The sequence below is a fragment of the Chamaea fasciata genome, unplaced genomic scaffold, assembly GCF_029207755.1.
Source record: "Chamaea fasciata isolate MVZ Bird 193981 ecotype frontalis unplaced genomic scaffold, bChaFas1.0.hap1 SCAF_6, whole genome shotgun sequence".
Taxonomy (NCBI): domain Eukaryota; kingdom Metazoa; phylum Chordata; class Aves; order Passeriformes; family Sylviidae; genus Chamaea; species Chamaea fasciata.
This window is the reverse complement of record NW_027094091.1, coordinates 16642277-16663814: the sequence shown is the minus strand read 5'-3', so window position 1 is coordinate 16663814 and position 21538 is coordinate 16642277. Positions and strand designations below refer to the sequence as shown.

The window sequence follows — 21538 nt, the reverse complement described above, 5'->3', positions numbered from 1 at the left end:
AAATCATTTAAACACAATAAAAATATTTACTAATAAGGATATACTGAATATTGTGCTCAGCACATTGTCTCGCCTTTAGTCTCATATTTATTATGTATATTCATTTAGCTTCCAGAGAAGCTTGTAGATGTCTCTCTAGGTAGCCAGATGTCTTACAAATGGGTGCTTAGAGAACTCATTTCAAGTTAAGTCTTTTTCTGTCTAAAACCAAAGCCCATTTAAATCCCACAGAAACATTTGAATGTGAAGTACAAGTGAGCTTTCAACAATATTTATTCTCAGGTTGATTTTTTTTTCCCAATTTAGTCTAAGTACCTTAGTATTGACTTGCAGTTAACAAAAAAAAAAAAAAAAAAAAAAAAAAATCATCTGGATCACACTGAAATCATCTTCCTGAGTGCTAACAGCAACATATCTTCCACAGGAGAAAGTACATCGCCCTAAATTTTGTGATTTTCCCAAATAGTTTATATATTATTAAATATCTCTTTAAAGTTTGTTTGTTTTTTGTTTTTCTGAGCTGTATCTTCTAATGCCAAATTTCTCCCAAGCAGCTGAAAGCTATTACTACTGCGTTATAGCAGAACAAAAATATATGAAACTGTAGGCACAATACTACTTTAATCAAGTATTCTAATACTGTATGCTTATGAATATTGAATCACACCCCCTCCCATTCTAAGAACAAAGAGTCCCAGATTCTAATGGAATAAAATATGTATGACCAGCCTTGTAGAAGTGACAATTAGGTATGTTGTATTGTTATATTTCTATAGTTTGTATAACTCTTAAATCAAAATAAGGAAGTAATTCATTAAATCAGTTTGGAGTACTACATTAAGTTACATGTAATGCTGTCAGTACTTAGAAATGGACACACACATTCGTATTTTTGATCACAAGTGACTGGCACCCTATTGTATGTTCTTTAGCTGTTTTATTGAACTTTGACATTTAAAACTCTACCTAGGGAAAAATGCATTGCTAATTATCATTGTTTTAGGGCTACACTCAACTGCAAAGCTTGAATATGCATATCCACATTCTTACTTACTTAAAGAAGTCACTAAAACCATCGTGTTTCCCACTTAGGCTGCTCACCCTCAATAATATTTCTCCTAAAGTGTCAGTTTTATGATACTCAAAGTAAGATCTGCTGCTGAATGTGCAACATCAATTTCACATGCTTTCCAAAGGACAGCTTCACAATAAAAATCCCAGCCTGCCACAGTGAATTCACATCCATTATCTAACTGAAGAAAAAATTTCAGTTTTCTGGAGTCACTACAGTTTTATAAAATTATTTCATTTGGCCAAAGTATAAATATGTATGTTTCATTTTCTGGTATAAACAGAAAAGTCATACTGAATCTGTCATGCATGCTCTTGCAGAATGTTGGCTTTCAAGTTTATTGTTATTACTACTCATGAGATAATATGCAGGCTACTGGATCATCACTGCTGTTCACTATTCTTTGCAGCCACAGAAGCAGATGATAGACACCCTTTTCTTATGAGTCCAAAATGGACTCATCATTTGTCATTAAAGCTGCAAAAACAAGTCTTTAAGGGAATGTCCTTCCCTTCCCTTCCCTTCCCTTCCCTTCCCTTCCCTTCCCTTCCCTTCCCTTCCCTTCCCTTCCCTTCCCTTCCCTTCCCTTCCCTTCCCTTCCCTTCCCTTCCCTTCCCTTCCCTTCCCTTCCCTTCCCTTCCCTTCCCTTCCCTTCCCTTCCCTTCCCTTCCCTTCCCTTCCCTTCCCTTCCCTTCCCTTCCCTTCCCTTCCCTTCCCTTCCCTTCCCTTCCCTTCCCTTCCCTTCCCTTCCCTTCCCTTCCCTTCCCTTCCCTTCCCTTCCCTTCCCTTCCCTTCCCTTCCCTTCCCTTCCCTTCCCTTCCCTTCCCTTCCCTTCCCTTCCCTTCCTTTTTTCCCTCTCTGTCTTTTTGAAAGGGTTAAGTATTTCTACCTCCTGTATTTCTTGTTGAGCTTTCCCTCTCTGTCTCTTGTATTCTGCAGACACTGTAGAAGATGAAATGGAAATGGCCACAGTACGACATAGACCTGAAGCTCTTGAACTGCTGGAAGCACAGAGTAAATTCACAAAGAAGGAACTTCAGATCCTATATAGAGGTTTCAAGAATGTAAGCACTTACCTTTTGAATTTGCAATCTGTTTACAGGATATGCCGCTGCGATCTCATCTGTGTAAGAGTGACTAGCAGTGCAGCTCATGAGATTCAGGAGCTAAATACTGCATGTCTGATCAGATGAGGAAACTATCACTCTGAAACAATCGGTCTAAAGCCATTAAACTATTTAATGAACAAAAGATGCAGACAAAATTGAAAGCATCAAGGAGAGAATAATTAAAACTTAGGACTTTGTTAAAAGAGAAATTAAAAGTTGAGTTGAGGTTGTTTGTCTAAGGATGCAACAATGGAAGAGTCCTGAAGAATTTGGTCAGTAAGAAGAAAGAGCTTGATTTTTGCATTCACAGGAGCTGTCACGAGAAGTAACTGACTTCAACTGCACTAGATGACATTTTTATTTGGTGAACAACTGTAGATAACATCATCAGTTCTCACTAGTTCTAGAAATCTATAAACTTCTGAGATCCCTTTACTTGGAGTAATTGTGATTTTTTTTTTTCTGATAATGTGTGATGTAGTGGCGGGTCCAATGTTTTATTTGGCAGGGATCCCAACTGAGGACCCCAGTTCATGGGTGTAGTCAGACTCATTTTCCAGTGTGTACAGCTGTCCCGTAGTGCTGAGCTTTGCTTTGACTTATGAGGCATGCATGGCTAGTACAGCATTGAAATATGATTGAAAAAGATGTTAGTACGTAGTACTGAACTGTTTTCTTAAAAAATAGACTTTTTCTCTATTTATTTTACTTTCATCTGATTAAAAAATATGCAGAATATTGCATGCAGTTAATGTTGGATAGAAAATATTAAAGAAATATGTTAAAAATTATTAATAGCAAATTTCAATCATCAGTTTTAATCTATAATTTTAGCTGTAATTATTGCAACTGTGTAGATGCTATGTCTCCTGCTAAGCTGAAGCTAAAGATTAATTTCATTGCATTTATCACCTTGTAGTTTAGTTTTTCTTTCACCCTTCTTGGGTAAAAAGGAACAACCTGTTGCCCATGGCATTTACTACTTAGATGGGTTAAAAAAAAAAAAATTTAAAAAATGAAGCACCATTGTGGAATCAGAGAGGATAACCTCAATAGCTTGTACAAGAAGTGTAATTCTTGCAGATTTCTTAGCTTTCCTGTATTCTGTAAGGAAAGCAAGACATGCAAAGGGGTGTTTTGAACATATATTTTTATCAAAAGCTTGCAATGCAAGCAAGACAGGGTCACATAACATGTCCTGTCTGTATCATTCTCAGTTCCAGAAAGAATATAATGTTGGCATGTTAGTGATTAACAGTGATTGCTCTTAAAAGCTTTTCATTTCCTCAGGGTTCCAGGGAACATTCCCCTGCTAATGACAATATTCTCCAGGCATTGCAAATCATGATCTAATGTCCCTAATTATCTAAGGCAAAAAGGTACAAAGAACAGTGGATAAAATAAGCCTTCTGTCTGTTTCTTCAAGAATAATTATTTTTAGAATTTCAGAAACTAAGAATCTTGATATTTCTTTGTATAAAAAGAAGTACGGAGAAAGAGAATAGGTTATAAGGAAGTATTTTAATTCATACCTTTTTTAGCATTTCCTGAAAAGAGGAATTCGAGCTCTTCAGATCCTTTTCTGTTCCAAGATGTAAGTTCTACTTACATCAAAGGAATGTTGATGGTAACACATGGTAATACATCTTTATCCTTATGTTTAGTTTTCTTACCAGTACATGATAATTCAAGACACACATGTATAATATATCTTTGACTAGATAGAGTAAATGGGCATTACCTTCAGTGTTTTTGTGTGTAATATCATTGCAAAAACTATCAATTACAATCTAAAAGGCTGTAAAACATGCCCAGGGCTAGTGACTCTTATAAAGATAAATCAGTTTAAAGTACTATTCTTTAGCCCAAGCATTAGATTTCAGAAAAGGATGATTTCAAACTTTTTGTTGAGTTGGAGTTTTTTTGTTTGGTGGGGTTTTTTTTGTTTTGTTTTGTTTTGTTTTGTTTTGTTTTGTTTTCATACTAACAACTTCTACTGCAATGTGTGGTGCTAGATCACAGTTCTCTAATCACTTCAGAGAACTGGTAGGACAAGTCTACCTCAGCTCTATGAGCAGTAGTCTGTGCTGATTATTTAACCTTTCCTATTAGTTTCCTATTAGTTCACGTATCTACCTTTCATCAAATCTGTCTTGAGTGGCTTTGGTGGGTACTGACCCACAATGGCATTTCTATGTCTCCCATGGTCTGTGCTTTCACCGTCTCCCCTTACCGTACTCCATCATTCTCTTCTGCCTGCCCCAGGCCACCTGCCTTCTCACATTGTGGTCCAGCTTAGTGCTATCCTACCAGTATTTCCACCCCTGTGTGCTTCATGTACCAAGATCTCCTGGGTGCCACCCAGCTGGACCCTGGCTTTGCTTTGTTGGGCATGAGCCAGCAAATGTGTTTGTCTATGCAGTTCTGCTTTAGGTAAGGCATTTCCAGCAAGTCAAGGGAGCCCTGGGAGGCCACACCAGCCTTTCCCTCAGCACTGCTGAGGCCACATCTGAAGTGCTGTGGCCTGTTCTGGACTCTGCAGTAAAACAAAAGTAGGGCCATACTGGAGAGAGTCCAGCAAAGTGTTGCAAACATGTCTAAGGGACTGGAGCACCTCTCCTGTGGGGAAAGGCTGGGAGGGCTGAGACTGATCAGTCTGGAGAAGAGAAAGCACTGTAGGGATCTTACCAGCATATATAAATATCTGAAGGGAGAGTGTAAAGATGGAGCCAGGCTCTTTTCAGTGGTGCCCAGTGCCAGGACCAGAAGCAGTAGGTACAAAGTGAAGTGTAGGATGTTCCCTCTGTACATCAGGAAACATTTTTTCACTGTGAGGGTAACTGACTACCAGCACAGGTTGTCCACTGGGTTTGTGGCATCTTCCAGCTTGAAGATATCCAAAAGTTGGACGTGGTCCTGGGGATCCTTTCCTGCGCCTGCATATGCAGGAGTGTGAAACCACAAATCTCCAGAGATCCCTTCCAAACCCAGCCATTCTCTGAGTCTGTGATATTGTTTAATAATTCCACTAAGAAGAAAACTATTGAAAAGATTTAATGAAACACACAGGTGCACATATTTAACATGATGTCATCAAAATCTTGTGCTAATCCTACCTCTGTGCTTTATGCTTTTCACCTGATATTTGCCTGTCTTACTATCTCTTCAATAATTTAAGTCTATAAAGCAAGATAAATTAAAGCCATGAACTTTAGTTACTGTAGTTCTGCTGATGTTGTGGTGCTGTTAGATGAAATTAGCAGTATCCTAAAGCACATTAGTACTAATTGAAAAGCTTTTGTCTATAGAAACTTACTTCAGCCTGCTTATTTCCCTGAATCCTGTCAGATTTTAGGATGTCTGTTCTGAGATAGAGATGAACAGAACTTTTCACAGCTTACCTCCAGTTATTTGTTATTTCTGATTTCAAATTGCTTATGTGGTTCTGACTGACTTCAGATGAGAAAGCAATAAAATACATCTGCATTTCTGTAGTGTTATGATTACAAAGTTTGATTTATTATCATCAATTTGATTTTCCACTGTACACAAATTACATGCAAAATCCAGGCAGAAGGAGCACAGGGTCTCACAGAGCCCCTTTGTGTGTACATAAACATCTGAAAGCTTTAGAAAGTCTCAGATCATATTGTAGTAGAGCTGATGCTCTAAGTAAGCAAGAGGTAGAGTATAATTGCAGGAAATGCTCAAGGATGATTGAAATGCCTTTGGGACAATGACTATTTTGGTAGAACTCAAAGTCAACATTTAAAATGAAAGGAGTTATACACTAAAGAAAATGTAAGGAGGTGGGATAAGCATCTTCAGATGACTTGATAACTATTATATGGAAAATTATCAAGGGAGAACTTATGTCTATATTAGATAATTTAGCCATTTTAAAGTTTCTACACTATCCTTGAAAAATGAGCTTAATGTAAGACCTAAGCCCTTCTCACACTGAAAAGGTTGTCCCCAGCACTCTCGCTTTACAATATTCCTGTGCTGTTGTTGATGAATTGTTGCTCAGCTGCCATCACAGTGGGACATTTCCAATTTGTATTTGGATACCTGTCTTCCCATTTCTTGTAAATTGAAATTGTGATTGCTGCAGTCATTAACCTTTCAAACCGATGGCTCAGTGGCAGTCCTAGTACAAGTGGCACTTCACAATAAATTGTACAGACTATCAAGCATGGACTCAACATGTGGTCTTTCTTTATTTTTGGTCCATTGATAGATCTCTCTCAGTTTTAAAAACATCCATTTAAAAAATACCTAGATACTGCTTTTGCTGTACAAAATATGCTCCTGTGCTAAATTTAAATGTTAATAGTATTTTCGTTTTGGTTGGTTATTCTTGTAGAAATTTTTGTAGAGCTCTGTGTTGGGAAACTCCTAGACTTTTCCAGAAAACTGGAAGGATTTTTCATGAACCTTTAGCTCACCCGGCTGTATGTTTGAGAAAATGTAAATTGAAGTCATAAATGCATAAAAATCTCTGTGGACACATACTGGAGCTTTAAATAGGCAGCTCCATACTTTTGACATTTATTGGGAAAACAGCATTTCCAAGACACTTTTCTCCCCTTTTGCAAATGAGACAAAGAATGACCGTAAGGAAATAAATCTGTCAGTTACAGCTCAAAGATCGGTTCCCTCATCACACTACCCATCTAGGTGCATAAGTTGAAATATGCTAATTTATTCAGAGATTTTTCTATTTCAGTTATGCTTTGATGGAAGCATTGTATCACTGTATGTTGCATTTTTGAGTTTTCACAGAAAGTTTAATGGAAGCTAGTTTTAGAGGTGATAAAGCTCATTTATTGATTGTCTAAAGCATTTGAGTTTTGTCTTTGGACATTTTCCCATTTAATTAGAGTTTTAAAAAACAAAAGAAAAATTTTAGATTTTGTGAAAGTAATTGAGATTTGGAAGAGCAGAACTGAGTTGGTGCACGGAATACAAATAATTTTCGCTGTATAAATAGTTTTTTTACTCATGCAATTTTTTGTTTAACAATGAAGATGAAAGTTGGGTATACAATGTGCATTCTGCAGGATATGCACTAACTTGTGCAAAAGCTGAAGCACCTCAATGTAATTTTGAGTACCGAAGTTAAAGTTTTCAGAATGATTTAACTTTTCTTAAATATTTGTATGTGTGATATTCTAGGAACACTATATACATTTGATTTTTCACTGCAATTGGAACTTACTTGGTAAAAAGAAGGTATGAGAAACATATCTCAGTGTTTCCAGTCTCGGTCCAACACATGGATGGTTTTTACCTTTATGGCTATGCTATTTGCATAGCCTCTGACCTATGGCTAATAGAGATGTACAGTTCTGTATTTCATTTCTGTGTTTCAAATGTAGTTTCTAAGATAATCAATGTCTTGATTAGAAATCATTTAGTACAAATTGAAATCTTGTACTAACAGGGGACATAAACATTTGACTATTGAAGAGATTAAAAAATGGGCATTGCAAAGAGTTAAAATATCTCTGTGATGATCCAAAACAGAGATTTTGGAACTCCATTCCATTTTTCTTGCTTTCTTACTTAACCTTTTCCACCTGTTCCAGAGCATGACAAGGGACAATGACTACATAATCTTCTTAGTTTATATCTCTGGAACATTTTATATTATGAAACAGAGGCTTTCATGCTACAAGGAGTAATAATTTGGCTTGGATGAGCTTTCTCTGAATTGGCTGTGTCACCTGTCTCACAGAGACAGTAGGATGTCTTCAGTTTGTTGTCATCACATTCAATTCTATACTGAACCTGTATGTTTGTATCGCAATGAGTAAATGCACTTTCAAGATTAATACAGACCAGAACAGAGAGGAAAAACCCCAAACCGGACATGAGTGGAAATGGCACTAGTGCAAGAGTATTTTGCCCCTGACATCAGTCCTCCAAAGCTTGTTCTTGTAGGTGAAGTAGCTTAGATCTTAAATATGCTTTTCAGCCTCCCATGTGGAGCCCTAGGACAGCAAGGAAGATTTTTCATTTGACCAGCAGTTGGAGCACTTGCTTTTCCTCAAGATTTGATGACTGTACAAATCTTAGGGCTTCACAAGTGTGCAGTCATAGCAAGATCTTTCCAGATGCAGAATTTCTGACCCAACAGAAGAGAGCCTTGAAGAGAAATATAGATCAGTTAAATGTTCCTACCTGGTTTTCTTAGCTAATATGAATCAGTAACAAAACCATTTGAGCTATATCCCTCAGTGACTCTGAATATCAAACAGAGGATGCTCTACTGGGCATCAGCCCGTGAGACATTCCCATCGTGCTGAAAGCTTTTGCAGAGGTGTTGACCCCTCTGCACAAAGCAATGTTTGAACACCAGTGTTGTGGACATACAGAGGTTGTACATACAAAGAAGTACCAACAACTTGTCTTTTCAGATAGATGTAATGATGACAGCTGAACAGTGTGCCTCATGCATATAAACTTCTGAACTTAGAGCATAGAACTGCCAATAAAATGAAAAAAAAAAGTAAATGGAAGTTCTAAATCTTACAAGAAAATCAGATAGTAGTAATTCAAACTGAAAATTGACATCTCCCCATATTGGAAAACTCCTGTGACATTTTAAAATTTTTGTTTGTCTTAATAAAGTAAACAATAAACAACAGCATAATGAAGTTCAAGCAAGTAAACCTAGAAGCTAGATACTGTGTGTGCTGTCAGTAGACAGATTTCTGTAAATCTTTTTCTCTCTAGGGTTTCAGTAGACATATATAATGCACATAGCTCAAATCTCTCCTTTTTAAAGTTGAGTTCTTGTTTTCCAGTTGTGTCTCAGATCAATTGTTTTCTTAACTTCAGATGACTGAGGAATAACTTTAAAATAACCAGCCCTTGCCAAAGAAGAATTTTGTTATTATTTTACAAAAGCCCTGGCATTCATTTGCTAGGGACTTAGAGGGAACTCTTCCGCATTTCAGACAAGGCTATGTGAAAATCTTTTAACAAACTGAGCAATAAATAATTCTTACATTCATCGTATATTTCCTTCAAGTGTTAATAAAGAGACTTGAAACATTTCAAAAATTTTTCAAGTAAAATAAATTGGAAGAACAGTTTGGCAGACCAGAGTATAGTTGTCAGTCATCACAAATTTACAGATCTTAATGTGTTCAGCAGAGATATTTGTTTCAATTAGTCTCACAGTTACTGGCAGAGATTGAAACCTTCTTTCTGAAAGTTAATAATGAACTCAGTCCCTATACTTCTATTCATCTCATGGCTTGCACAGAGATACTTCACTTTGTGCTCACTAGGGAAAAAATGCCGTCTAGCTTACCAAGGACTGTATTCATAATAGTGGCTGCTTGCTCATGAATTATCTCTGAAAAAGGTAGATGCCAAATCTCTAATTGAGAAACATACTAAAAGACTGCGATTTGAAGTATCCAGTATTAACAGGTAGTCCAGTGATCCAAATGCCTCTAAAGTTCTTCTTTGTAAAAAAAAAAAAAAAAAAAAAAAGGTCAGCATTAGAATTTGGTGGAATTTTATTTTTCTGTCTGCTTGTGAGCCCCTCCTATCTGGAATTGGCAGTGCCTTGTCCTGTGCTCTGGTGTGCTCTCCCTGGGGCTCACAAGTGCCAGTTTGACACTTGAAGCTCAGTGCAGACCTTCTGCTTCACCAGCCAGATGCTCAGTGTAACTCATCTGCTGGAAGAGCTGTTTTCTACTACATCAGCTTTTATGTGCATCAGTTTGGAATATAAATGTTTATGTACTAGGATACAAGCAGCCAAATGTCGTCTTTGGCTACAGCTGCAGTAGTAACTGCAGTTACTTTTTTGCAGCATCTGGACTAAGCACTACAGAGCCTGGTATTTGAATTATGTGCAATGGTTGGATTTTGGCTTCTGGGTAATCGCTAACATTAGAGAAGTAACATTTGGTGCAATGCAGCTCTGATGATATTGTAATTTAAAAATTTAGTAAGGAGACACCTCTTACTCTCCTTTCTCTGCCCATCCTCTTTTCTTCATGAGGTGTGATGCGTATTAACTGTAACTGCTGTAAACACTTTATAACACACAGCTTAACATAAAATTCTTCTGTGAGAATATTTATCAGTTGAGACAGCAGCATTCAAAAATCCCTCTATCTGGCTTTTTTGCTACCAATTTCCTTACTTTTAAAGACTTTTAATGAATTTGTGTACAAAATGTTATAATTCTGTATTAAATCTTGTACTAAGTCGTCTCTCTGTTCCCCTCCAATTCTGATGCAACATGTGGACACGTGTATTTTCAGGTGGGGATCCTAAACCTGAAAAATGAGGGGAGAGGGAGTAAATATACCTTCTGGTGAAACTTCTTGATGTTGCAGTGCAACCTTTTGGGTCCTATGGACTTGACAGATAAATCTTATCTGTGCTGGACTCAGGGATCTGTCATGGATCCCAGGAATTTCAAAATTATTTTGGATCTTTATGGTTTTTTTCTACTTTAAATTTCTGATCAATGTGAACAAAATTAGCAACATACAGGTTTTTTCAGAAATAAGCGAAACAGATGGAAGTCCCTCCATTATTTCAACAGAAGTAATTTCTCTTTACAAATGTCTTTAGATCGACATCTATATGTGCTAAAAATAAACACTGGTAAATCTTCAAATAAAACAGCAAATCACAAGTGACAAAGCCGCAAGGTCAAGTCTTTCAGTGTCAGGGAAGTTTATTACAAGTCTTGGGTCAACCTGCATTTACCTTTGAGTGAAAGTGTCTGGCAGAGCCTGTATACTTTGCATCAGCTGGACATTTGTGCAGTTGCACTTCAATAATGTGAATGATTCTCATATTAGCTTTCAAGTAATGGAATTTATTCCACCCAATGAATTCCATTGTGAAATATTCTTTAAAGATCTTAGATACGGTGAGTGTCAGAAAAGAAATAGGAGCCAGTAACTCAGAAGACAGCATGATTCAGTAAACACAGCATGAAACTAGAAGTCTAAAGACTCCAACCTTTTGGCTCCCTGGCTGGCTTATTAACTGCCACACACCTTTAAAAGCCTTAACTATCACACTAAAAAGCCTTCTGGTTTGCCTGAGAGCATTATACCAGTGCTTCAGGGCCTGCGTGGGCTCCACATTGACAACTGCCTAATTTAATGTCTCTGGTCTGACAGCCAAAACCTTTCAGAGGGTCCCTGGCTATCTGAGAGATTGCTTCTCAGCCATTGATCAAAGCCTCCTCAAACACATCTTAGGAACAAAGTGGGGAGTACCAGTGGGGGGGCTGGTGGCTGTGGGAAACTGAACTTTCCCAGGAGCTGGAGATAGCAAAGTTCATCCCTAGAGGAGAGAAAAAATGAACACTGAATTCCTCGGTGTTAAGAGCAAAATGTGTGGGCAGTGTATTTGAGAGAGATACTCTACCCCTCAATGGCCAAGCTCCATATCTGTCAAGTAGAAATCACAGTAAACTCATGCCTGAAAAAACACTGATCTAGGAAGCACTTTATGTGCACTTTATGTATTTCTAACAATTATTTACTCACTCCATTCATGCATCTCTGACACTGTGATGCTTCACAGTGGCCTCACAAAAAAGAAGTGCCAAGAACAACTTTAAAAGTGAATTTTCAGTGACTAAATGTAGCAGTATTTGAATCTGATATACTATCTACAAGCAATTACAAATATCAGAACAACAACATGTTTATGATTTTTCTTATGATTTAAAATGTCAGCATTAAGTACTGTATTTAGATACACAGGCTACCAAGTCAATAGTCTACTTCACTGAAAAAGAGGCATAGTGCCACCCCTGTAATGGAGTGTAAATTTTAACAGCCTTAATTTCTTATTCTGTTCTCAAAATCTGTGGGTACGGAACAAAGACAAACTTAATGTGCCATAAATTTAGCAGACTATGCAAGGAGATTTTATGTCCAGCAATTTCAGCCTATATGTATCACCATAAGGAATGAATGATACAACCATGAGGAATGAAATGTCTTTTTTAGGACTGAACTGATTGATAGATGACTCTTTTTAGATGTATCTGATTCTCTAGTTCTCTCTTTTTATTCTTCTTGTTACCTGTTTTAACTGGGAAATGTCTTCTCTTTTATTTCTCTATGCTATTCGTATTTTCATGAAAATATGCCAGCAAATATCAACCACCATTTATACAGGTTTATTTTTCAATTCCAATGATTTGACTTATGCTACATATTTTAGATATGCTGCCAAAAGCAATGTATCAAGTATCCATATATGAGGAAAAGAAAGCTCCAGAACAGTCTGAAAGAGATTCATATGGTTCATTTAGATTTTCCGCTGTGCTAAAATAATTATCAGTTCATATACCTTGCTAAACTTTAAACTCCATTGATGCTTTTCTCATGTCATTGAATTATAGGGATATTATTTCCTTTAGAAGTAGTAATGTTACATCCTCCCTTGTCTTACGGAACTGTTCACCCCTCCTCCTAAAAATGATTTAGATATATGGCCACAAAGCCCACTCTGGTCCTTCCATGGTCACCATGAGCAATAGAGCTCTTGTGGTCGAGTGTTTTCTCTTTGTCATGGCCCTGCACTCTGGGGAGACCTCTGGGCAGCTGAATAAAAGTGTCAGCGTGCTGTGCTGGTGGACTGGGCGAGCACAGAAGTGGCAATCAGGTTTTGATACATGGGGAGGGGACCCTGTCTCAGACACTGAGTGCCAGAGTTCCTCTAGGATAAGGCATATTGCCCTCACTGTGTGGGCAGGGAAGAGGCATTTATTCCCACAGACCGCATCTCTCTCGCACCCACAGCTGCCTCTTACACATCATTCTTCAATTGTGTCTGATTTTCCCCCTGTACTTGGTGAATCAGCTCCAACTTATGCTAATGTCAGGCTCAGTTTTATAAATATTTATGCAGGTAAGCACATTTGTTCTTCTGTTTGCACTGCTGGGGCCCTTCTCCTGAGACAAAGTGTTGTTAGTAATGGAGAAAGCAAAAACCTTTGTTAAAGGGTAAATGTATTACCATATAAAATATAAATAATGAGCACAGTGTTTGATTTTCAGTGTCTAAACCTGTCCCCATTGAATTTTATGTTCTTTGCCATTTCTTCAAGCTGGCAGGAAGCTGTAGGCACTGAAATTCCTTGGTCTTTTCATTGTATTTAGCACTAACCAAATATTGACCTGTCTGCCTTTACCATTGCACATCTTTGAAAGAAACAAAGAGCCACTCTGAAAAATACTGGAATAGCATGACTTAGGACACACTTTCAGCCTGACTATCCTTCATTCAGTCATGTGTCTCAGGAATGCAAAAGTCAGTGTTCTTACTTCATTATAAAAATGAAAGTTTGGTTTGATGTCAGTACTTAGTATCAAGATCCAGTTGATTGACAAGTGTTTATGACAGGATATAGAATATTTTTTCACCCCCGACATGCTGCTTCTGCTTCATAAATACTTTGAGCTAAATTTAGGTGTTTCCATTTTCAGATATGGCTACATAAATATGGCGCAAGTCCACTAACATTTAGCAGAAGGTTGTTAGTACAGTTTCTTCCTCAGTGAATCTTCCACTCTTCAAGGATACAAGGAGCTTCTGGGATAAACAAATGCACCCCCATGTAAGAAAAATATAATAAATGCCTCCATGGTTTTAAAGAAGGGAATTGACCTTCCTTAAAATATTGCTTTTAGGGACTGGTAGTACTCTCCATTCTGCTCAAGAGAATCACTTGAGTGATTTAACGGGGTACGCCCATGGGACCAGCACTTGCAAATATGGAGCTATTCCTTCTCTCACCTTCCTCTCACCTAGGATTTCAGCTGATTTGAAGGGACTTGATTAAAAGAACTCACATGGGAATGTGTGAAAGGCAAGTCACCAAAGCAGTGCTCACCTAAATACAGCTTTTCCCGAGTGGGTGAGCACCTTGTGTTTGCCCAAGTGTTTACAACAAGCTGCACTGCTGAAGTATGGGTTCTGCTGCATTTAGTTTAATTATATTTCCCGCTTATTTGTCAAGTCAGGATTGTAAAATGCCATCCTGCTGTGACAAATAAGGCCAGAAACACTAAGCACCATTCAGATGCCAGGGACTCATCCTTCAAATTTAGGGTATCAAGCTTTCAGGTGGCCTTTAAGTTCAGATCTTTAACCGTGTTGTTTACTGTTGTTTTACTGCCAGTGCTAATAACAAGAAACTAAAATTTTCACTAGGTAGTGGGCATTGCTAAACAAAGAACGGCTCTGATTAAAAGCATTTGCTGGCACCTTGCCTGCTGAGTTGTGGAAGCAGCCAAAGGGTTGATTGTTATTTACTGTGTGAAGCCACACATGCTGGATGTGGGCCAGTTCCTTTATTTCTGCTTGTTTTCCTCTGAAACTGCTGTAGAAAATAGGAGGTGGAAAGAAGCTTTTGTTCATTAGAGTATCCTCGAGTGGGAGGGTAAAAATGTGGTACATCTTTGCTGTGGCATAGGGAACCATTATTGTATCTCTTCTACAAGTGGAAAGTTCTGTGTTTTACCTGATGAGACAAAGCTTGAAAAGAGTTTTTACATGTATTTCACCAATGGATGTCAGTGGAGATGATGCTGTCTAATCAAAACTGCCACAACATTCCTAGTAATGTAGACTGGTGCCTCTGAGGTATGAAATGAGTTTACAGCTCCTGTGACAGAAATGAAAATGCAAAAACCTGAGATATTCCCCCTGTGAGTCTTTAGCTGAAGTAATCCTACTGTACTTTAAGTCAAAGAGGATAGATCAAAAGGAAAGTTGTCCCTTTAGACCCAGTAATTAGTGCTCTCTGTTTGGGTCTGCCTTCTCTCTTTTGGGTCTTATAAAAAAGCTTAAGCTCTACACTGGTAACCAAATGGGCAAATTCATTGGAAGATTTAAGAATAGGGACAAAAGACTTTCAGGTGTAACTGTCCCTAACCATCCCTAACCATTTCCCTAACCGTTACTCTGTATTTCAACCCATACAGCTTCTATAAAGACTGGAGAAAATATTTATTTCCCACCATCGCTATTAGCTCTCTAGGCTCACAACTATATTCAAGGATGCAAGACTAGAGTATGTTCTTTTGTGTGCTGATCTATAAGGAATGATTCTCCAATAAATGAAAATAATGGCATTAGGGAGATGTTTGGGCCCTCTTGAAGTAAATAAATTTGATCCAAGATACAATTTTGGTTACACATATTTCATCATTCATCACTTTTTTGTTACAACATCTTTCTATATGATGGCATGGAAGTTATTTCTGAAAATGCATACTAAATTTTTTTTTCAATAAAGAAGAGATGCTGTGAAAGCAATTTTTATAGCCCACTCCTGAGAAAACTAGCATGAGAAATCAATTAAAAAATAAGGGAAAACCAAGAACTAATTCAATTTCAATAGATAGGAGGTTAAATTAATAGCTGTTCCTTCCTGATAACACAAAATATAGAAGTGAAAATTGAAGTTAAAAACACCAGTGGTTTTCAATATAATTGAGTTGAACATAGGTTATTTATTAGAGAAAATGAGTGAAAATCCATCCAACTAGAAATAGATCATTAAAAATCTATTTTTAATAGATTTTTAAGATATATTGTTATACATAGTGGGAACAATATTCCACAGATGAAAAGTATATTAATTCTGACCTTAAATTTTTCATAAAAACTAATTTCCAGTAGTGTAATAAATAAAAATTAAAAATCCTCACTCCACCCTTTATTTTGAGCTTTTCCAATTTCTACTCTCTGAGCATCTTCCTGTGTCTTACACGTGCTAATATAATGGGACTCAACTCTCCTACGAAGTAGGAAAGGCTTTGAGCCTGTTTGGTGGCCAGTACTCTTGACTGGGCACCCAATGCTTGTGTTCAAATTCTTCCTTTACCCATCTCTTCCACAGCAGTCTCTGCTCTTCTTGTCTCTGCATGTTTCTTGGTAATGAACAGCAGCTCCTTCCACAGCCTTTCAGAAGAAAGGCAGATAAGGTCTGCACTTGTTCCATTATGGCATAGGCCTGGGCACACCCCAAAAGGATAGGTGTAAATATAGAATAAAACAATTTGTCACCTTTGTGAGTAGTTTAAGACACTGTCCTGTCAATCATCCTCCCAGTGCTTTGACAAACTGGTTGATACTGTAGGCAAACAGCAAAGCTCAAGGAGAACAGGGTTTGGTGAAAAATATAATTGCCTGATCAAAAGAGCCAATGCGGGTATCTCTCCTGTAGTCACTGCAATTATCTCATACGTGCACTGGTTTCCTAAAAACTTCCTCAAAGCTCTCTTTTGATGTGCTGACATGTTGAATGTCAAAAAAAAATTTATACAAAGGAAACTAAATGTTTCTGTCTTTCAGGTAGTTTCAAAATAAGGTGTTTAAATGCAGGAGTCCAAATACTGACAATGCAGCAGTCCAGAAGGCATCAGTTCAAAGAAGCTGATCAGAGAAATTACTGTCAGGAATAGAATGTAAAGGCATGGGGCTGTTTCTTTTAGTTCAGAGTTGAAGCAACCCCTTGAAATTTTACCAACACCTAATGGGCAATACTTTGCTTGTATTTCCACCTCTGTGAATTTGTTGCTCTCTTGGGAATATCAATGGCAGGAAAACAGAGGTTCTCTTCTTCCCACATAATCTTCTGTTATTTATCCTCCTAGAAGTATTTAGAGAAAAGGAAAATAACAAAGAAAAAGAGCATAAATATGGTTGTCTTTGATTTCTTAAAATCTGTATTAATGAGAAAAGTCTTTTGAACTGTCTGACTATTCCCAGGTTATTTTTTCCAGTCTTAATTTCTAGTGCTTCATTCAGCCACATTTAAAATATTTCAAGCGAGATTTTTTTTTTCTCTGAATTAGTTTTCTGAGGCTGCTTCACAGGCTAGTGCATGGTATCTCTTTTAAGCATATCTTTGAGATTACTTTTATATTATACTTGTTTTCTCTTTAACGACTTCAAAACCTTCTCTCCCCCAGACACCTCATTTTGTTTGAATCATCTACTTTGAAGTCCTGCTAGAGTAAGTTCACTTTTATTAGCTGCTGCAGGATTTTTATCCCGCTCTTGGTGTTTCTTCTGTGTTGGCCAGTAGTGTGATCAGAACCTCAGAAATGCCACTCAGTCCCTTTTCACAAAGATAATTTCTGATATGTGTTCTGTGCTTCTATGAAATAAACCAGTATCAAAAGTGAACCCTGGATTCTAAGAATACTTTCAGGACAAAAAATTAATCACACTCACTCTCACTTCAAAATAAATAGGTGTTGAAATCTATTCCTGATGGACAAGTTTATTTATTTTTACTACAGGGAAATTAGTTACAAAATTGCAAATTTATTTAGCTTTTAATTTACAATAATTTTTTTTTTTTTTTATTCTCAGCATGCAGCTCTAAGGTAGGTCAAAATTTCAGTTTAGCTCTATTGGTATTTGGTAAATACATCTTTAATTCTAAAAGTATTCCCAAGTGAAATGGCTACAATACTGATGAATGTATTGAATTATAGAAATTTATTAAATGAAATAAATGAAATAATTACATTTCTTAGGGGTAGGTATCTGGTCAGATTCAACAGCATGAAAAAGGAGTCTGAAGGCATATTCCTGAAAGGCACATTCCAGGAAGGCACATGCACATAGGGCACATAAGTACATGCAGAAAGAGAAGGTATTTAAGTCAATGGACACGGACATGTATCTAAAATGAAACAGTTTAAAAACTGAAACAGCAGATGAAGCATGGGATGGGAAACCTGTTATGCAAAAGTCTATAACTAAAAGATATTCAAAGTTGCCAAAACTCCAGCTTTATCCATCATTCAAAATTGTTATGCAGACAAAACTCTGACCTTTGAGTTTGTTTCTCCTTCATTCTCTTTTCTACATTTCATTATTTCTCCATTTTTGTATCTTGGCTTGCCTCTTGTCTGAAAAGTACATTGATTAGGGAGTAAAGAAGAATCAGCTACTCCAGTACTTTTAAAAATACTGAAGGAGAGATATCTTAGACAAATGAGGCTTTTAAATAATTTACAGGGTTTGGAATGGTTCATAAGGCTGCGTGCTGTAGGTGTAATTTCCCAGCACCAAAATTGCAAGCAAGAGAGATCATCAAAAGGCAGAATCATATTTATTATTTGCTGTCTGTTTGTCAGTTTATATTCTCTTTTAAAGAAAGAGAACTGGACTCAGTTCAAGTTGAACATTTCCTCCTTTTTATTCTCCAGAAGGAAAATCTAATACATTAATGCAATTTTGAAAGATTGTCAAACAGAAATTTGCTGTAACAAAAAGAAATATAATCAGACCGAGGAAAGAAAAAATATAGGAAACTGATTGAATTAGCTTCACCTTTTTCTTTCAAACTGTTTAATTATTTTCCTCTCATTTATAAGAGTTTAATAAAAGGTTAGGTAGATTTTTTTAATTATAGTTGGTACAGTGGAAGAAGTCAGCAATAGCTTGACATAAAACCTTGGGGCGTATTTAATAATTACAATATTTAATCTCTTTCCCTGAACTGCTCAAATCTCCTGATAAACACAATAAAGCCAGATTTACAAGTCAAGAAAAGAACACTCATGGAGGTAAATCATGTTAGCCACATATATTTTAGAATGAAATTATTCAAGATCAGAAGAGTTCTCTGTCATGTAGGGTCTCAGAGGAAAGATGTATGCAAAAGAAAAAAAAGTTTTAGCTGATATTTCTGGTAAATGTAATAGGCCAGCTTCTCAGATTTTTAATGAATGTCCTTAAGACACCATTTCTACAGACCTTCAAGGATGGAAAAGTAGAGCATTTCTGGCAATGATGTGGGAAAAAACAGAGGAAACTACAGAGGGACAAGCTAGAGAAACTCAAAATGTCATTCCTGGCTGTGCTAACATATAATTCTCTGAAAGTAGGTTGGATTTTCAAGCAATGATTTTTTCATACAGTGTGGTGAAACCAGAACTTAAGTGACAGAACAAAAAAGTTTAAAAAACTGCCTTTAAAGGAGGTATGCAGATCATGTATTTCTCTAATAACAAGGGCTGCCAGCCTGTTTTGAAATAACAAATAATAAATTGTATAGAATTTTGCAGAGTATCCTTAATTCTCCTCTAACATCACAACATTTAAATGCAGTCAGGAAATGGGACTCAAACTTCAGAGCTTTAGACTAAGGACTGACAGAGTTGGAGTTGTTGGCATTCTCTGTAAAGAAGGGGAGAACATTCTTTGCAAAATGAGTATAGTTTGAATGTTTTTGTTTGCCAAGGAAAAGGGGAAAAATTGTTTTACATGTTAATAAGCCACAGAGTTAGATAAACTTAAATGTGCATTTTGTCACTCATTATTTATTAAAATCTTCAGGGGGAGTGATAAAAAGGCAACATCTGACCTGTACAAATTCAAAACTACAGGTTTTCTCTTTAATTCCTTCAAAATGTACTTAGCTCTTTTTTTTCTTGTCTGAAAAAAAAAAAATACCTGCAGAACAAAAAGAAGCCACTGCTTCTTTTTCTAAATTTCAAAGTGCTCACACCCATCTCAGGGTCAAGGTTGTTTATTCTTTCTCCTGCAGGTCTGGGAATGACATAGATCATATACCGTTATCTGCTTGGAAGAGGAGGTTGTAAAATACTTTTGTTACATTATTGATATTGAATATTACATATATATAAAATATAATATATAATATTATGTATTATATATTGTATTATTATTGTTTTATGTATTATATATAACTGTATTATTTCAATGAGTATCTGAAGAATTCACTGATGTTTTCTTTATTGTGCTTTGAATCCAAGTAAAAAGTACTGCTCTTTTGTATCCTTTTATACAACTCCAGAAGACTTCCCAAAGACTTCCCAAGATTTACAGGGTTTGGAATGGTTCATAAGACCGTGTAAAATCATAACTCATAGAATCATCAAGGTTGAAAAAGATGTCTGAGGTCATCAAGTCCAGCCATTAACCCAGCACTGCCAAATCCACAACTAAACCATGTCCCCAAGTGCCACACCTACACATTTTAAATATCTTCAGGGATGGTGACTCAACCACTTCCCTGTGCAGCCTGTTCCAATGCTCAATAACACTTTCAGTGAAGAAATTTTCCCTAACATCCAACCAGAACCTCCCCTGGGGCAACTTGAGGCCATTTCCTCTTGTCCTATTGCTTGTGACCTGTAAACCTGCTGGAAAACACAGAGACAGTTGCCTCTCTGACTTACAGGGTTTTTGGAAAGCTGGTAAGAGAGGTGTTTTAAAATGCCCTCATACCCAAAGATGTGACAGACAAGGAGATGCCTCCTCAATTATGGATTGCACCTTACCTAATGAAGGGTGGAGGTTCATTTCACTGTTCCTCCTATTCCCCAAAGGCTTTTGTTCCAAGGGCAGTGTGGCCCAGCAGTCAGTATTAATTTCATCTTACAGAGACCTGAGCTATATCTCTGCCTGCATCTGTGACAGCCTCTGTGCCTGGGGATAAATAATTTTGTATGTGTATCTCTGACACAGTTCTTTGTTTCTGTTTTTTGTCGAACAGAACTCTTTCTTACTATATGTTTGCATATGATTAGTTATGATGAAAAGCTGATTTAGGTGAGGATAAGTGACATAAAATCATAATAATCCTAGACCTGCATCTGACATGCATTTCTCTGATGGTGCATTTGTCTCTCAATTAGAGATTACAGTATTTGTTTCTTAGCAGAGGGTGCCAGAACTATGAATATCTCTGTGGTCCTTATTTGATCTAATTGGAATAGTATTCTTTTCTGACAGGAAAAGTTGTTATTATACTGGTAAAACATGTTACACTACTCTTGATCTCTATTTCAAGCTATTAAGTTTCCTGAGTTTAGGACTAGGAGTACATATGTTTGAGTCCTCAGTCCAAATAGCATAACAATAGTCAAAAATAAATATATTAACCTTAAAATTAAGTTTGCTTTTTCTTTTCTCCTTTGTTTCTAAAAGTCCTTTTCTTTTAAAAAGCATACCTGGATTTTACCCCCTTTTTTACTGAAGAAGGAATTAAGGGGAAAAAAAGGATTTAAGTACATTGTCCAAAGTCATCTGCTCAGTCTGGCAAAATGAGGACTAGAAGTCATCTCTCTGGTGATATTTATGCTTGACTTAGTAAACAATTACAGTATTTCTTCTGCTTTTGCTGCCCCTTTGCATAAGTCATTTTTTTAAAGTAATTGGTTTAACCATCTTTATTTTTCTCCTTCACTTTCTTTCGTTTTCCTTGTAGCCACTCTATTCAGAAACTTCTTCCTTATTCCATGTTGCATATTTCAGTTTATGAAAAAGATGTAAAGAGGCAAAAGGATCTGCAAGGTTT

The 21538-nt window shown here is 36.9% G+C and overlaps 1 protein-coding gene across 8 annotated transcripts in view; it reads left to right on the top strand.

Annotated features, from left to right (window-relative positions):
- Positions 1-21538, top strand: part of KCNIP4 (potassium voltage-gated channel interacting protein 4) — a 391381-nt gene that overhangs the window by 348946 nt on the left and 20897 nt on the right. For all 8 annotated transcript variants that reach the window (XM_066185538.1, XM_066185534.1, XM_066185535.1 and 5 more), the window contains one exon: positions 2012-2136. In XM_066185538.1, the coding sequence (XP_066041635.1) occupies positions 2012-2136 (125 nt within the window). The remainder of the gene's footprint in view (positions 1-2011; positions 2137-21538) is intronic.